Genomic DNA, 17,657 nt, shown 5'->3' with positions numbered 1-17,657 from the left:
CGAGGAGAAATACTTCCCCAGCAATGCAACTCTTGACGTTATTTTAAGTGGGCTGAGAAATGAAATAATAATAATAAAACCACATAAACGAATCTTTCCTGGTAGAGAAACTCATAAGCTCGGCATAAAGAGGCAACTTTGATCCCATACACTCCTCTTTTTTGTCGTAGAATGAGATTCTCAGTTCTGTTGCAAATATTTTACTTTGTATCTTCAGGCAGGTTTCCCTCCAGGAGTAGTGAACATTGTGCCTGGTTATGGACCTACCGCAGGGGCGGCCATTTCTTCCCACATGGACATAGACAAAGTGGCCTTCACAGGATCTACAGAGGTAATCAGTTACTCGGGCCAGTAGTGAGGAATGTCTGTATCTCCAGGTGTCAGCAGCGTGTGTTTTATGTAACTGTTTTTAAGCCGACGTTTCTTTAAAACAAAAGTTCTTTTTAATGATTTGTTCCTTATTCAAGCCTTCAGACGTGTTTATAGAACATAAGCAGATGTAGTTGAGATGAAACGGAATACCTGTGACAAACTCGGACTACAGTGAACTGCTTTTAGAATGTTCATTCCTTTCCCTGATGAAAACTATAGCCGATTGGATCCTGTCATGTGATTAGTATGGTTTATGACAGAAATTCTAAACAGAGCCACAGTGATTTGTATGAATGAATGTAATTTTACCCTGTAGATTACGAAAATTAAATTGCAGAACATCACCCTTAGCTCCTTATTTGGGGTTCTCTGTTTCTTGATCGTTCTGAAAGGGAGCCAGCAACTCAGCTTCCTGAATGTTACTGCTGGTTTAGCCTAACTTTTATGCCTTTTTGGCTCCAGTGCGACCTTCTGGAAGGCTAAAGAACAGGGTCTCAGCCATGGGCACTGCAAGAAGAGGCAGGAAGGAGAGAGAGAGAGAGAGCGCGCTTCCTGGAAAATGGAGTTTGGGAGAACGGATTCCCACCTATTGAGATGATTTCCTATTACAAGCAAAAGACAGTGGTAAAATCATACTGTACCAAGTAAAACACAATTTGAGTCCTCTTATTGGATTATGTGACATTGTTAGAAGATGAGTGCAAACCTTTTACTGGTATTCAGTAGAAAGTTTGAAGAATGAGAATGCTTTCCTATAAAGTGGCTGTTACAAATAAGATACACAGCAAGACGTGATAAGATGCTATGATGTGTGTCGACTGCTCTGAGGGCATTCACAGGAAGGAATAAGGAATGGTGAAGTCTACGTAGGTGTTAGGACTTGCTCTGAATTTTGAAGAGGGGCTACTTTTTTAACTCCCTTGGAGATTGAGAAGCAAGAAGAACATTCTAGGTAATGAGGAGAAGCTAATTGGATTATTTTATACTCCTACTTAGCCACTCCAGTATAAAGAAACATCTACATAAAGAATTAAAATGGTGGAGGGGCGCCTGGGGGGGCTCAGTCGGTTAAGCGTCTGACTTCGACTCAGGTCACGGTCTCACGGTCTATGGGTTTGAGCCCCGCGTCGGGCTCTGCGCTGACAGCTCGGAGCCTGGAGCCTGCTTCAGCTATTCTCTCTCTCTGCCCCTGCCCTGCTCACACTCTGTCTCTCTCTTTCTCAAAAATAAGTAAAACATTAAAAATTTTTTTAAATGGTGGAAAATCAAAAGTTACTCTTCTTGATTTTTTTAAAAAATTAAATACTTATGTACTTTTTCTTACATTTCATAGACATAGAATAGAAAAAGTTTACATTCTGCAAACCCCTAGTTGATGTGAGGGAAAGCAAATCCTGCATTCGGTGGGACAAAATAATTGGAAATGAGACATGGCAATAAGTTAGAAAGTGGTAAAGTCACAGATCAGAATCATAGCAGAGGAGATAAGGGCAGGAAGGTACAAACTCCTCAGCTGAGCATTCTAGACCTTCCCCCAAAGGACTCCATGCATATTTCCTCCTCTAGATCCCATGCCCACTCATTTTCTAGTTCATCTGGGCTGTTGCCTGACTGCCTCTCTGGAACCACTGCCTATTTGTCTTGGCCCATCCCCAGGCCCCTGCAGCATTTTGGGGGACTTTACCTGCCAAAAATAGAAAAACTTTGAGGTTAACAGCCTAGGCAACATCTGGGCTCAAATTCTGACTCTATCCCTTTACGCAGTGTGTCTTCCAAAAGTTAGGTATCATTGCTAAACTTGCATTTCTGATTTGTGAATGGGAATAATAATGTCTACCTTAGTGTACAGAATAAAATTGACAGAGCTAATGAGTAGTAAACACCTTACTAGCAAGCACCCTACAGAGGACTCAGATGTATCGTTTCCTTCCTCCAGGCTTGTGCCCACTGGTGGCCACACCTACTATGATAAGGCTGCTGCCACGTGTTACCTCTATGGCTCTCTCTGCAGTTCCGGGGGCATGCTGAATTTTTAAAATGCTTATTTATTTGTTATTGAGAGAGAGAGAGACGGGGAGAGGCTGAGAGAGAGGGAGAGAGAGAATCCCAAGCAGGCTCTGTGCTGTCAGTGCAGAGCCTGACACGAGGCTCCATCCCACAAACTGTGCGCTCATGACCCAAGCCGAAATCAGGAGTCAGATGTTTAACCGACTGAATCACCCAGGTGCCCCCATCCTGAATTTGAACCTCCCCTCCTGTGTCCCCATTAACCATGGTACATGATTATAATAGCTCGTGCTCTTTGCTTGGTCGTGGATCTCTCTCCTTTGCTGACCATCCTCAAAGACTATTTTATGCATTGTTATCTGCAGAAACCAGTACAGTAACTACTTCTGAATAAGCATTAATCAAGTGTAACCAAGATGATTTTAGAGGCCACGCAGAAAACTCAGTCTTTCTGGGCTCTCTTTTAGCTTCAGGTTTGTGTTTAGCAGATAGCGAGAAACTTGCCAAGGGCCGTGAAAGAGGCGAACAGGGGATTCCATCTTGCGTGGTCCTTATAGCAATGACACTCTTTCTAAAAATCCTTCTTGTAAGAGAAGAATGTTCATGCCTCATTCGATTCATTTAAAACAGAATCCAACATACACTGTGCACAGTGAGATAAGCTCGGCTATTTTCACGAGCATCTGCTGTTTCTGCCCCACATGGCAGTGCCACGTTATCATGCCGCATATTGTTGACCATGGTCTTGAAGGTTCTTATCCTTCTCATTGCAGAGCTTTTTTAAGAAAAATGATAATCCTTTACTTTTTTCCAAGTAAAGAAACAAAATCACAAGGCAAAAATTGATGTTTCCTTCTTTTAGCGTTAGCTAGACCTTTGAGAAAACTCAAACAAACCTTTTGTTTGCCATCTAAACTTGTCCTAAGCAGATGTGTAACCTTCCTCTCTTACTCATACTTCTAGCCATTCTTCATTCTCATTCTTCTGACATATGTGGCTTTAAGAAAAATATCTCTAATCTTATTCCCTTCCCCAAGGCAAAACTTACCTACTTGAATCAAGTTTCCCCAGTAAATGTTTCTAAGTTAAAAAATTAAGAAAAAAAAAAAGATGCAGAAAGAATTAAATTCAAAGGAGGAAAAGAAAAGCATATTATGTAGGAAATACAGAATTCTTAATCATCTTAAATGAAAATTGAATAAGAAGTATATTACAGAAAGAAAATGGTATATAAGAAAAATTTCAGTCAGGATTTCCCCACTGCAAGCATGTTAGTTTCTCTTTATTCACCCATATTAAAGGGTTTGTGCACAACATCTTGAAATAAGATAAAAACATTGACAGATTAATTAATGCTTTACTCTGTAATGCACAGTAGCATTCGGCTCAGTAACCACGTACAAATCAAACACACACTCAGCAAGCATCTACTTATCTTTTGTTCCATTGGGATAGAAACTTTTTATTTAACTCTGATGTGTCAAATAGGAAAAGAAACCCAAAAGCAAGATAAAATGAATCATCTCTCAAAAAAGAAAAGCAAAGATCATTTAAGTACATTCGGACTTCAATAAAACTAATGGAGAGGAAATAGTTGTAAAGCAGGCCAGGTTTTAGAGATGGAAAAATAAAACAACTACAGAAAATAATCTTGATGGGATGTGATCCACAAAGAAAAAAAATGAAAACAATGTCTTTCTCTGAAGAGAGGCAGCAAGCATTAAAGAAGAAACCAGAACAGTAGGATTCCAGCTAGCTGAAGTAGCAGCAGAGAGCACAGATCCAATTTCTTTTTTCTAGCTCTACTGTTCAAAGGTGTGGAGGGAGAGGGGAAGGGAAGAATGCAGGGGGGAGACAGAGAGAGGAAGAGAGAGAGAGAGAGAGAGAGAGAGAGAGATACCTGTCAGTCAGTTCATAAACAAACCCCCACCGCAACAGATAGTGCTAACAAGAAATACGCAATGATAGGACTTTATCACTGCTACCAAGGAGGTGATACCTGTCTGGGAAATTGATATGGACACAAATAATACAATCCGAGGTAGACACTGAAGCAATCCTCATGAGCGTTGTATGGGGCAAAAGAGGAAGAAAAGGTCATGTCTACCCAGAGTCAACAGAGCAGGCTTCAAAGAAGTGTTCAGATATCAGCTGGACCCCAAGGAAGGGCAGGACTGGAGTCAACCCAGGTCACAAGGAGCACATGATGAGAAACAGAGATGAGATTTGGGGGTTAGTGAATATGACCGTTTGGACAGAGTTCTCTGGATTGCAGTAGAGGGATAAAATTAAAGTAGGTAAGTTTTGGCTGGACCGTGACATCTCAAGTCCATCAGTAGAAAGGGGAAGTTCTGATTAAAATGAAAACTACCTCCTGTCCAGTGGTGTTCATCAAGGTCAGCGGTGGATCTTTTCTCATGAGCGTTTTTCAGATTCATCACATGTGTGCTCGGTTGGAGGAGCCTTTGATATCTGAAGGTGCCAGTCTCGAAAAATGCCACTAATGTCTCTCCCTAATGAAACTTAACTATGGCACAAACATTGTCTAAATTTAGAATGCCAAATAAACCCACCTTCACGGGAGCAGACTAAGCCTCCTCCTTTGTAATGCTCCATTACAGGTTGGCAAAATGATCAAAGAAGCTGCCGGGAAAAGCAATCTGAAGAGGGTGACGCTGGAGCTTGGTGGAAAGAGCCCTTGCATTGTGTTTGCCGACACCGACTGTGAGTGAAAGCCACTCTTAACTTTTCACCCCTCACCTTGGTGTCCCGTAATGCCGTACGGAGAACCTGAAGTTTATAAAAGGGTTTGCCCCTAACGTCAAAATGTAAGGCATTAATGAGAATCTAGAATTACTCGTGAAAGTCTCTCAAACTGTCCTAAAGTACAACACCTAGATAAGTCTAACACAGACACTCTTTCCTCGTGATTTGGAATAGTTTGCTATTTCCTCAGCTGAACTCCAGGCAAACTAACTGTTTTGCACTTAGGAGCCATGGTGTATTCTTAATTAAGTCTATGCCTTTAAATATTAGCATTGGGTTAGGCATGGTGAAATTGTGCTGGGACCAACTAGGGAGACAGTAAATTTCACATTTGTCCTTTCCCTTCGCTCTGGGTCATACACACATTAAATGAAATGGCCGGGGGAAAATGACGCCTATTATTCAAGGAATTTCTCCCTCTCTTTCTCTTCCTAGCAAGTGTAGTCAAATTTACATATATTCAATCTCCAATCATGATCTGACTCCACTAGACAATATCCCAGGTTCATTCTCAGTATATTACCGAGTAAAATCCCATAGTTATTTTCTAAATGGATGTCAATTAGCAGAAATAGGTTGTCAAGCATTCATCTAGCTCTTTCTTTAGCAGTTGAGGTATGTGGCAATGAACAAAAATGGCTGAATGTGGTCATAACTGAAGCTTTTCAGACCACACTACCTTATTATATAGTCTACAAACGAGATTCCTGATTTTTACCAAACCCTTCTGTGAACTGTTTCCACTACAACGTAAGTAGGTGTGGTTAGTTCACAAAAGAAATACAACAGCACTCGACTGACATATGTTCAATTAAGTTTTCAGCATTTAAAAAATTAAAATGCAGAGAAAACTTTCTTCAGGTTGTTTAGGACTTAATGACGCAACCTTTTCCTCCCTTTCAAGACCCATTCTACCATCTCAAATACATAGGGAAGAAGAGCTTATAGGCATATATGAAATAATACAGTACATTTTAAATAAAGTTGGAGAATGTTTTTTCTGGACCAGGGTTGTAAAGCTTGGTGAATGATTCTGAATATTAATTTTTTTTTCAGAAATAACACTTTTCCTATTGATCAGGGTGTCTAAAAATAGTTTTAAGTTATTTAATGCAATTGATAGTTCATATTTTCTTTGTCATGTAGTTAAAACTTGGAGCCTGAAATATTCATAGTCACCTAACTAAGTATAAATGGAGATATTTATAAAAATTGTTTGCAGGGGGATTGGATCTTGTGACACTTTCTATATTCTTGGTAATACCTATATCAAAATTGTAATAATAACCACAATTTTTTTTAGATTCTATATTTTTTGCTATCATTTCCATATCACAGAGAAGATTAGAAAGGGTACTTTGTCACCTGGATGATAAGAGGTGGGATGTATTGAATTTATGTCTGAGTCTGCAACCCATAAGTTTTCTACACCACCATATTGCCTCTGACGGATATGTATAAAAATATGTAACCTTTAGAAAATAACTCTTCTTCAATGTGATTGTCTTCTTTGCAGTGGATAATGCCATTGAATTTTCCCACCATGGATTATTCTACCACCAAGGCCAGTGTTGCATAGCTGCATCCAGACTCTTTGTGGAAGAATCAATTTATGATGAGTTTGTTCGAAGGAGTGTTGAACGGGCTAAAAAATACGTTCTTGGAAATCCTCTGACCCCAGGAGTCAGTCAAGGCCCTCAAGTGAGTATAAAATGGAAGGAATAGCTTTCACAGAGGACAAGAATAAAGTGCCCTCTTTAGGCTTACTTATTACTGAATAAGATTATTTCCTTGCCACAGATCTTCCTAGGTGACAATACTGTATCAGTTTGGTCTTTAACAAAAATAAATAAATAAATACATACATACAACGCCCGATTTAAAGAAAGCATCCTTTCTTGTGTGCTGCCCACTCTTCATGTCTTGAAACAGTTTAGAAGCATGTTGGAAATGAAAGATGTGAGGAGAAACAACAAATGCTGTAGGTTTCTTGTTTTTCTCCACCTGCACACCTCTTGATTCCTGTATGTGGTCTCCGTCCACTTTGGAAGTTTGTATACAGTCCTATCATTTATATCTTCCTCTGAGTCAGTCCTTTTTCTCAGTTTACATCTCACAGATGTGGGCAGGAAGCATACCTCTAACCTCTCTTCAGTCTTCAGTTACTCTGATTGGCCTTCTAATGGTGGCCTGGGTGTCCTAGAAGGTCCTGAGTTCCTGGCTCTGTGACAAACTTCTCATTTTAGGTGGAGAACCCTAGTTCTCCAACAACCCTAGGCTTCCCAGTTTTTTCTGTCTTCTTAGACCCATTATCAACATGAGAGTCTTGTTCTTGCCCCAAAGCTATCTTTGCCCTTTCCTTCCTTCCTGTTCATTGTCTGTTATGCAAGCTCCTGGATCTTTGGTTCTAAATTTACTCCAACCCTCTGGGATCTTGATGTAGAGCAGTGGTTCTCAGTTGGGAAAGGGGGTGTTTCTACTGGTATCTAGTAGAGGGTAGAGGCCAGAGATGTTATAAAACATCTTACAACGCAACAGGCGAGCCCCACAACTAAGAGTTATCTGCCATAAAATGCCAATAAGGCTGCTGTTTAGAAATCCTTCTCTAGAGTGTAGACATTAAGCTTAGAGTCTCTATTCTTTCACACTAAAAATTATACACTGTTCCATGCTGTTGATTTTAAGCAAACACTAATCTTAACTTACTAAACCAAAAATAAATGTGGTTTACCAAAATGCTGAATTTACTGGGATAAGTACCTGGCAAAGCCAAAAGGAACAAGGAGGATATGATACCTGACCTCATGGAGTTTACAGTCTGGAAAGGTTAAAAGGATGTTTTGGGTTCTTCTGCTCATGCAAGATAGCCAAGTAGGAAAATCTTAGGATTTAGACAATGCCAGATATTGAAACCTAAAAGCCCTAAAATAACTCAGCTGGCAAATGAAGTAATACGTTGATTTATCTCAGTCACATGTGTTTTGTTTTTATCTTTGAGTTAATGAGTACATAGAAGTCATTGATGATTTTGCTCATATTAGGTAGGTTTTCAAATGGATGCCAAGACATATAATAAATTTGATTTTGATTTGGTCTCCAATTCTAAAAGAAGGACGGGATTCTAAGTTTTCAGTTTGATTATTTCTCTCTATAGAGAGATGACTACCTATCTATGTAGAAGTAAAGCCTTTTTCCCATTTGATGTATTGATAGATAGATGATAGATAGATAGATCTAAAGAGGAACAGGGAAGGAAAGAAAGGGGAAATGAAGAGAATAGAATATGTAAGATACTTAATATTACACATTGTTGGGCAATACACTCTCCCATTGGGGGGATCCGTGCAATTCAACCAGAGGCTCAAAAATTGATCTAGAATACCTCATTCTTCCTAAGAGAAGGGAGTTAAAATAGACTTTAAGAAAACTCCTATTCATAGAATCTTTTTTTTTTTAACATTTATTTATTATTGAGAGACAGAGACAGACAGAGCATGAGCATGGGAGGGGCAGAGAGACAGGGAGACACAGAACCCAAGGCAGGCTCCAGGCTGCAGGCTCCGAGCTGTCAGCACAGAGCCCGACGCGGGGCTTGAACTCGCAGACCGCGAGATCATGACCTGAGCGGAAGTTGGACGCTTTACTGACTGAGCCACCCAGGCGCCCCTAGAATCTTAAGTAAACAGTGATCTAACTGCTTAATATGAGGCCTTAATCTCTATAAGCAAATAGATTTTCATCGCAAGTTTTACTGAGTAAGTAGGATAAGCAGATTTTTGAGAAGACTGAAAAGGCCTTGAAACTTCTTCACCCTTAAAAATATCTGTTGTTATAAGACGAAACTTACAGAAAGAGACATTTGTGCACTAAGTACATTTATAGATACAAGTATATGTAAATACATATTACATATATACACACACATATATACATATGTGTACATATATATGTGTGTGTATTATATATACATATATATAAATTTCTTAATGGGTAAAGTGATTTTCCAGTTTGATTTCACAGACCAAAATGTGCCTTTTTCAACACCTGGACATATCTATATTTTCATTTGAAAAAGAAGTAATGATACCAATATTAAATGTTGTAACATTATCAGCGCAGTTGCATTTGTCTTAATGCGGAGAGATGGGCTTTGGAAATAGAGGTTGGATTTAAAATCTAACCTCCCTGAGGCTCTGTTTTCTCATCTGTAAAATGGAAGTAGTAACACCAATCTTGTGGGGTCATTGTGCAGTGAAATGCAATAATCTATATAAAGCATCTATCTAAGTGCCTGGTTCACATACATGCTCAAATGTCTGTTAAATAAATGAGAATTGCAGGCTCCCATTTACAACTGTGGTGACAATTATTATCACAGATCAATAACTCCATATATCTGCTCTCATTGCTTTTGTTGATCTGTGATTTCCAAATAAGTTGAAGGATGTGTCCATGTCATTTCCCCCTTTTTCTTCTTTCTCAGCCCACGAACCCTAAGGAATGAAAGAATTTGCGCATTCAAACACATCAAAATGTATACTCTGAGGCTATTACAACGCCATGCCCTATTACATTTCAGACTAGCCCATGAGCTAACGGCCCATCGCACAGTAGAGAGCCCCTGCTACATCCTAGCATCATTGAGAAGTTCCTGAGGGCCAAAAGGAGAGCCAAATTCAGATATGGCCAGTCTGAAACCTTCTGAGGGAGATTAGTATGTATGGTGAATCAAAATCAGCGGGACTCAACTGAGTACGTCCCTAAGTATAACTGAAAACTTCCCTCACTAGGCCTGGCTCTAATGCAACATGCCCAATCTTTCCTGTGCATTTGAATCACCAGAGGATCTGGTTGAAAAGGCCAATTCTGACGTAGTAGGTCTTGGGTGAGGCCTGAGAAATGCATTTTCGCCACCAAGTAATGCTAAAGTTGCTGGTTAGAGAACCACATTGTCGGTTGCCAGACAGTAAAAGATGAATTCCTATATTTTTAGAGGTTATTGACCATCGGAGTCTTCCAATAGTCAAATCCTTTCAGCCTTTACCTCCCAGTGCATAAGCCAGACTAGCACGGTCACCAAGTATCCACTCTGGTCATAGGCAGGGAAAGGTTATGGCTTAGGGCCATAACAATCACGATTGTTTTGAGGCCACAGTCAAGTGAATATTTTGGAATAGGCCAGGGAAGCTTTGCACGGAGACACAAGGATGCTTGGTTATTCGCTGACAAACCAGAATATTTTCACCAGGCAGAACTAACAGCACCACTTAGTCTGGCTGTAGAAGGTATTATGCAGCAATTTAAATATCAAACCAACATTTCTTAAACCAACCCTACGACTTCCTTAATTTGCTGGAAATGAAGGAACATTTTCTTTGGAGACTATTCAATTAAATATCGTGCACTACGGAAGATTGAGCAACGTCGTACCGAATATTGTGCCAGATTTTAGAAAACCGTTTCTGGTTTCAGATAGCACGTAATCTAATTGGATATGGGAGCTGGTTTGTGTGGTCAGAGGTCTTTGAAACCTTTTTCTGGGATTTAGAAGATGGGGGAGATTGCAGGGTAAAAGATGATAAAGAGCAACACTTTTTAAGTAGTGAGAAAAGACAAGTTGAGTTAGCAAGAGGGTCCCCCCCCGCAACTTGACTCCTGGATCTTCAATCGTTTTCCTTTAAAAATTTTTAATAATGTTTGTTTATTTTTGAGAGAGAGAGAAGGGGAGGGGCAGAGAGAGAGGAAGACACAGAATCCGAAGCAGGCTCCAGGCTCCGAGCTGTCAGCACAGATACGCGGGGCTCTAACTCACGAACCGTGAGATCATGACCTGAGCCGAAGTCATGACCTGAGCTGAAGTCGTGACCTGAGCTGAAATCGGATGCTTAACCGACTGAGTCAGGAAGGCGCCCTTAATCTTTTTCCTTTAAAACTAAACCTTAACCTGCTGAGAGGGACCTGAACTGAAGAGGATGACCAGACTGTGGTCAGCATGGATCTGGCCAGAGGAGATAGGAATGAGGAGAACCAAAGAGAGGTCTAGGGATCGGCAAAGTCCCAAAACATCTGCTTGCCAATTGCCATATTTAATTAAACCCATTCCCAAAGTTCTCTTTTCCTTTCACTCTTTATTTCACTTTGGACTACAGTAGTCAAGTATGTTTGACTATCAACAGGCATTTTTCCAGGATAAATACGTAAATAATGTAAATAAATAACACTTGATGGCAGTGATCATGTGCTTTTCTTATGTAACTATAAAACAGATACTAAATACAAATATTTATCTTTAAGTGTGCTTTCCAGAAAAGTCAGGAGAATAAACACAGAATTAATCTGAGCCTCTGTCAGGTATTTTGATAGGATATTTGACTTCATAACAATATTCGAGCATTTTGAAGCCCTCATTAACAGGCTGGGTGATGTATTACTTCCATAAACTTGCTTTCTTAATTCATTCACTTATTTTCCGCTCTGTATGATATTTTTCAAATAGATTGACAAGGAACAATATGAAAAAATACTTGACCTCATTGAGAGTGGGAAGAAAGAAGGGGCCAAATTGGAATGCGGTGGAGGCCCCTGGGGGAATAAAGGCTACTTCATCCAGCCCACAGTTTTCTCTAATGTTACAGACGAGATGCGCATCGCCAAAGAGGAGGTAAATGCTTTCATCCTCCTCTGTTCCCTTTGTTGCCGTGTTTTCTCTACGTGTGTGGGTACAAAGCGTCCCTTTAAAATTCTCGGTTCTTTGAACATCGTTATTGGTTTGCATGTAACTTTCCATTTCTGGTACCGATAAACGTTTATTTATGATCAAGACTCAAAATAGTAAGGGAGTCATGAGGCCTGCCAAGAGTTTCCAGCCAAGGACAGATCGGGATGCTTAATAACTTCTAGGTGATTCTTCCACAGCCTGAGAGATGAAGAAAACTTCATCTTCATTGTTACTTTTTCTCCTCTGGAAATAATATATTTGAAGATTATTGGATTGATTATTAATGATTATTATTACATGATATGAAGGATTTTTAAAATTTTTTTAAGTTTATTTATTTATTTAGAGAGAGAAAGAGTGAGAGAGTTTGGAGGGGCAGAAAGAGAGAATCTCAAGCAGGCTTTGCACTGCCACCACAGACCCAGACACGGGGTTCGAACTCACGAACCATGAGATCATGACCTGCGTCAAAAGTTGGACACTTAGCCGACTGAGCCCCCCAGGTGCCCCAGATAGGCAGGATTTTTTTTTTTTAATGAAGGCACTTAATTGTGATATGCACTGGGTGTTATAGGTAAGTGATGAATCATTAACTTCTACTCCTGAAACTAATATACACTATACTTTAGCTAGAATTTAAAAAAAAGAAAATACTTGAAACAGAATTAAGCCTCTTATTTTGAGGTAATTGTAGATTCAACTGCTGTTATGAGAAATGACGCAGACGGGTCCCATGTGCTTTTTACCCTGTCCCCTTCAAATGGGAACATCTTGCACAACTATAGCATAACATTACAGCAGGTACGTTGACGTTGAAACAGGCAAAACACCGAATGTCTCCTCACCGCATAAATCCTTCATGTTTCCTTTCGAGTCAAATCTGTGTGCCTCCTGCACCACACTATCCTTCACCCTAGGCGTTCCCTTAACCACTTATCTGTTCTCATTTCCATTACTTTGTTGTTTCAAGAATTTTACATAAATAGATTCATTCTCCATGCAACCTTTCAGGATTGGCTTTTTTGGTTTTTTTTTCTCACTCCACTTAACTTTCTACAGATTCAACTACGTCATTGCGTGTAAGGACAGTTTGTTCTTTTTTACTGCAGAGTAGTACTCTGTTGTATGGATGTACCACCATTTAACCATTCACCTACAGAAGAACGTGTGGATTGTTTTCCATTTGGGGCTACTATGAATAACGCTGCTATAAACATGGGTGTGCATGTTTTTGTAAGAACCTGAGTCTTCCTTTCTCTGGGATGAATGCCCAGGAGTACAATTACTGGGCCGTATGGTAGACGGAAGTTTTAAAGAAACTGGCAAACTGGTTTCCAGAGTGGCTGAACACTTTCACGTTCCCATTAGCAATGTATGAGCAACCCAGTTTCCCTGCACCTTCGCTCACATTAATGTTGCGATTGTTTTTGATTTTAGCTGTTTAGCACTATGTTGAATAAGAGTAGCAAGAGCGGACACCTTTGCTTTGTTCTCTATCAAGGGGGAAAAGCATTCAGTCTTTGCCATTGAATGTGATGTTAGCTGTGAGATTTTCGTAAATGCCCTTAATCAGGTTTGGGAAGCACCTTTCTTTTAATTTGTTGAGAGCAAAAGGAGAATGGTTTTGTCAAATGCTTTTTCTGTGTTAACTGAGATGATTATGCAGTATTTTTTTCCTCCATTCTACCAATGTGGTGTATTATATTAATTGATTTCTGAATAATGAACCAGCCGTACATCTCTGGAATGAATCTCACTTGGTAATGGTGTGTAATTCTTTGTATGTATTGCTGAATACTATTTGTTAATACTTTTTAAGAACCTTTGCTGTGGTTGGTATTTGTCTTTAGTCTGAGGGATATTGGTCTATAGTTTTGTTTGTTTTAATAATAAGAACCATTTAGTGATTACTTATTATATGCCAGATATAGTGCTAGGTGACTTATCAGGACCAATATAAAACATAAATCTGGGGGCGCCTGGGTGGCGCAGTCGGTTAAGCATCCGACTTCAGCCAGGTCACGATCTCACGGTCCGTGAGTTCGAGCCCCGCGTCAGGCTCTGGGCTGATGGCTCAGAGCCTGGAGCCTGTTTCTGATTCTGTGTCTCCCTCTCTCTCTGCCCCTCCCCTGTTCATGCTCTGTCTCTCTCTGTCCCAAAAATAAAAATAAAAATGTTGAAAAAAAAAATTAAAAAAAAAAAAACAAAAAAAAAACAAAAAAAAAACATAAATCTGTTCCTATGAAATATATTAAATATAAATATTTTATTTATATCATCAATACATATTTATATTTATGACATTTGTATTCATTTTTTATAAAGTATAGTGTATATAAATATATTTTTATAAATAAATATAAAATATTTACTATAATATAAAATATTCTCATTTCATTCTCACATCAACCTCTTAAGAGGAGTATTATTATATTCTTTTCTTTAGTCTTTTCTTCCCAGAAACAAATGCTCTCTTCTATTATTTTCACCTATTTAGAGTGGTAGTATTTTTCTAATAAAAACCTCAGGGCATTTATAAGGTGTAAATTCCTATGTTACATTTTTATGACTGGTTATTAAATAAAATTAAACATAATGTTTCAGTCCAAGAATTTTCCTAAGTAATGACATGGTAGTTGTTTTCAGCGTCTACACATTATACATATTTTATTACCCCTATGAATATAACATGTCAAACTTTTTTGAGCCTTTTTGTATTGTTATGTGTTCTGGGTCTTGAGTTCGCCTTTGATCCACAGACTCAACTATGATTTGGGATTCTTAATAGTCCTAAATAGTAAATGAAAAACCTAAGTTCTGGAGCAGAAAGGGGTAGGTCACATGGCTAGCTAAAGGCAGCTTAGGAGTACAGCCGATTCTCATGACCCCCGTTCCCCGCTCTTTCTACTGTGACCTACTTTTGCTCATACCGACTTCGTTATCCATCCAATTCCACTTAACCGGACATTGTAGAACCCCATGGAGCATGTGGGAAACTTTCTGCTAAAAGGTGATAGAATGTTAATGTTACAAGGAACATTATGAATGATTTAAGCCAAAAGTCAAATTTATAAATGAGGTAATTAAGATGCAAAGAGCTTAGGTGACTTCTTACTGTTACAGAATTGTAGATAGCTTCATCAAACTAGAAGGATCTCTTAAGCCCACCTCTCCAATCTCCACTGTGTCCATCCGTTTGCTTCTGACTAATGGCTAGCCAGTGTCTCTTTAAATAAATCCATCAATGGGTAACTCATTATTTCTTAGGCTTTTCCATGTTTAGACAATGCTAAGCATTAGAAAGTTCTGCTTCTGGCGGCCTACGAATCCCTCCTCTTATGTTCTATCTATTGGCCTCATATCTGCACTCTGCCCTTTTCCACATAAAAGCCATCCGTATAATCGAAAACAATGTTCGTCCCCTACATTACTCCTTACCTTCCCTATGTTCTTGGCCCTGTTTTCAGCTCTTACACTTCGTAATTTTCCTAGACAAATATATTTCAGCTAAATATTTTGTGAGCACAAACCAATTGACATCAAGAAGATATTATCCAGGGGCGCCTGGGTGGCGCAGTCGGTTGAGCGTCCGACTTCAGCCAGGTCACGATCTCGCGGTCCGTGAGTTCGAGCCCCGCGTCAGGCTCTGGGCTGATGGCTCAGAGCCTGGAGCCTGTTTCCGATTCTGTGTCTCCCTCTCTCTCTCTGCCCCTCCCCCGTTCATGCTCTGTCTCTCTCTGTCCCAAAAATAAATAAACGTTGAAAAAAAAAATTAAAAAAAAAAAAGAAGATATTATCCAGAGATATGATATGTAACTAGGAAAGGCTAATTTGCACTTGGGAATTATGAATAATCTACCTCACGGAGAGAGGGGTTTTAGCAGATCCAGAGATAGATTCATTGACCTTGGGCTACGAAGGTGTTACACAATATGCACTACAGCAGCAAGGCCCTGCCAACTCAAACATACTGAATCAGAATCTTTTCATTCAACGAACTTGTATTTCATGTTTGTGATACAATAGAGAATCTGGGAGAGTCATTTTCTCTATCCCCCAAAATGCTATCAAGGAAGAGGGGAAGTGCAGAATCAGATCTGCAAACGGTAAATAAATAGGAAAAATAAACCATAACAAAACAGATGCATACGGATAACCAAACAGTTTCTCCACATCAATTCAGCCCTCCACTGATTTTTTGCATTTATTTGCATATAATTTTTGCATGTGTTGACAAATATTTGTCTTATTAGAGCTGCTGTTCTTGCATACCATGGGAAAGAACAAAGAAAAACACCATTCAATCCAGGACGCATTTATTGTGTCCCTATAATATACATAGTAGAGTAGCTTTGCTTGTTTCAAAGAAGACTTGAGCCACGTGCTGTACTCAATTAAAATTATGTAAGATATTAACATACTTATTACGGTCGCTGCTATATGTCTGGTTCCCAGGTTACGGTATTATAATTAGATTCACAGCCTTAGGATTTGCACTCAGCCTCTGTGGAATGGTAGCCCCCAACTCCCAATACTTAGGTCAGTGATGAACACTGATTTTTGCCTCCCCTGATTTCCATTTCCCAGAAAATTCTCATAACACTCCGGAGGACCCCTCTTCCTTTAGTTTTAATATATGCTTTATAGAAACGTAATACAGGAGCTTAAGTTTTAAGAGAAAACTCAGTCGCTTTTCTCCCATCTGGGGAGGAGACAAAGAATAAGTCGACTTCGGGCTGAGCTAACTAGAGAATCCAGCAAAAGTGAAAGAGTAGTTTAAGCTTGAATGAGCAAACTGTGATTTTTGTTTCCTATCCTGTGATTACAGTCATCGTTAATGAAACCATGTTTTGGTTAGTGGTTGAAGGTTTAAGCTCTTTCAGTAATAGACCATTTGGTTTGGTATATGTGAGTTGCATACGATTTGGCCGAAGAGTAGGAGCTGAACAAAAATTCATGTTGTTTCACCTAATTTGACTGATTGTGAAAAGATCTAAGTCCAATAGATTTCAGTTGACGGTACACTGATAGCTAAAACAAATAATTATAATTATCATCCATTGTTGCTTTACTCATTTATCCAGTAGAACAAGTATTGGTTTCTTGGGTTTACTGTTTAGGTAGTGATTTGGATGATGAAGAAAACGAGAGAGAGAATATAACACATTCCTAAAGGTAAAAGAAACTCAAAGTTAATAACTTTCTACACAATGGTAAGTCTTGGAAGTCTAATTCAAACACCAAGAAAATAAATATTGCCTTATTTATCTGTGCTCCATTTTGTTCCAAAGGGAATTTAACCCATGGCCATTGCCTGTCCTAACCCGCCATCCCAGGACCTACCATTTTGATTCCTAAATTTTAAAATACAAAATAAAATCTTGATCTGGGATAGTTTGTAGGGGAATAAAACTACAATACCATGTAAAACATTTAGTTTTAACCTGCTACTCTGATTTATTTCATTCATTTTCTTTTTACGGTATAGATATTTGGACCAGTGCAGCAAATCATGAAATTTAGATCTTTAGATGAAGTGATCAAGAGAGCAAACAATACCCTTTATGGCTTATCAGCAGGGATCTTTACCAAAGATGTGGATAAAGCCATAACAGTCTCCTCTGCTCTGCAGGCTGGGACAGTGTGGTAAGTCAAATGCACATCATCTTGCCTTTTCACTGTTAAGTGCGTTAACATGTTACTTTGAACGTTTTTATTTCTTTATTTACTTATTTATTTTTGAGGTATTCACATTATATTAGTTTCAGGCATATGACACAATAATTTGATATTT

At 39.1% G+C, this 17,657-nt stretch overlaps 1 protein-coding gene across 1 annotated transcript in view; it reads left to right on the top strand.

Moving 5' to 3' along the window:
• ALDH1A1 (aldehyde dehydrogenase 1 family member A1) overlaps nt 1–17,657 on the top strand; it is a 60,059-nt gene that overhangs the window by 29,610 nt on the left and 12,792 nt on the right. Inside the window, exons 7-11 of the mRNA XM_045468162.1 lie at nt 218–331; nt 5,001–5,103; nt 6,662–6,846; nt 11,642–11,806; nt 17,352–17,509. Coding sequence (XP_045324118.1) covers nt 218–331; nt 5,001–5,103; nt 6,662–6,846; nt 11,642–11,806; nt 17,352–17,509 — 725 coding nt within the window. The remainder of the gene's footprint in view (nt 1–217; nt 332–5,000; nt 5,104–6,661; nt 6,847–11,641; nt 11,807–17,351; nt 17,510–17,657) is intronic.

Source organism: Leopardus geoffroyi, chromosome D4 (assembly GCF_018350155.1).
Source record: "Leopardus geoffroyi isolate Oge1 chromosome D4, O.geoffroyi_Oge1_pat1.0, whole genome shotgun sequence".
In the NCBI taxonomy this organism is placed as follows: domain Eukaryota; kingdom Metazoa; phylum Chordata; class Mammalia; order Carnivora; family Felidae; genus Leopardus; species Leopardus geoffroyi.
Note: the sequence above shows the minus strand (reverse complement) of the source record. Positions and strands in the feature narration are given on the sequence as shown.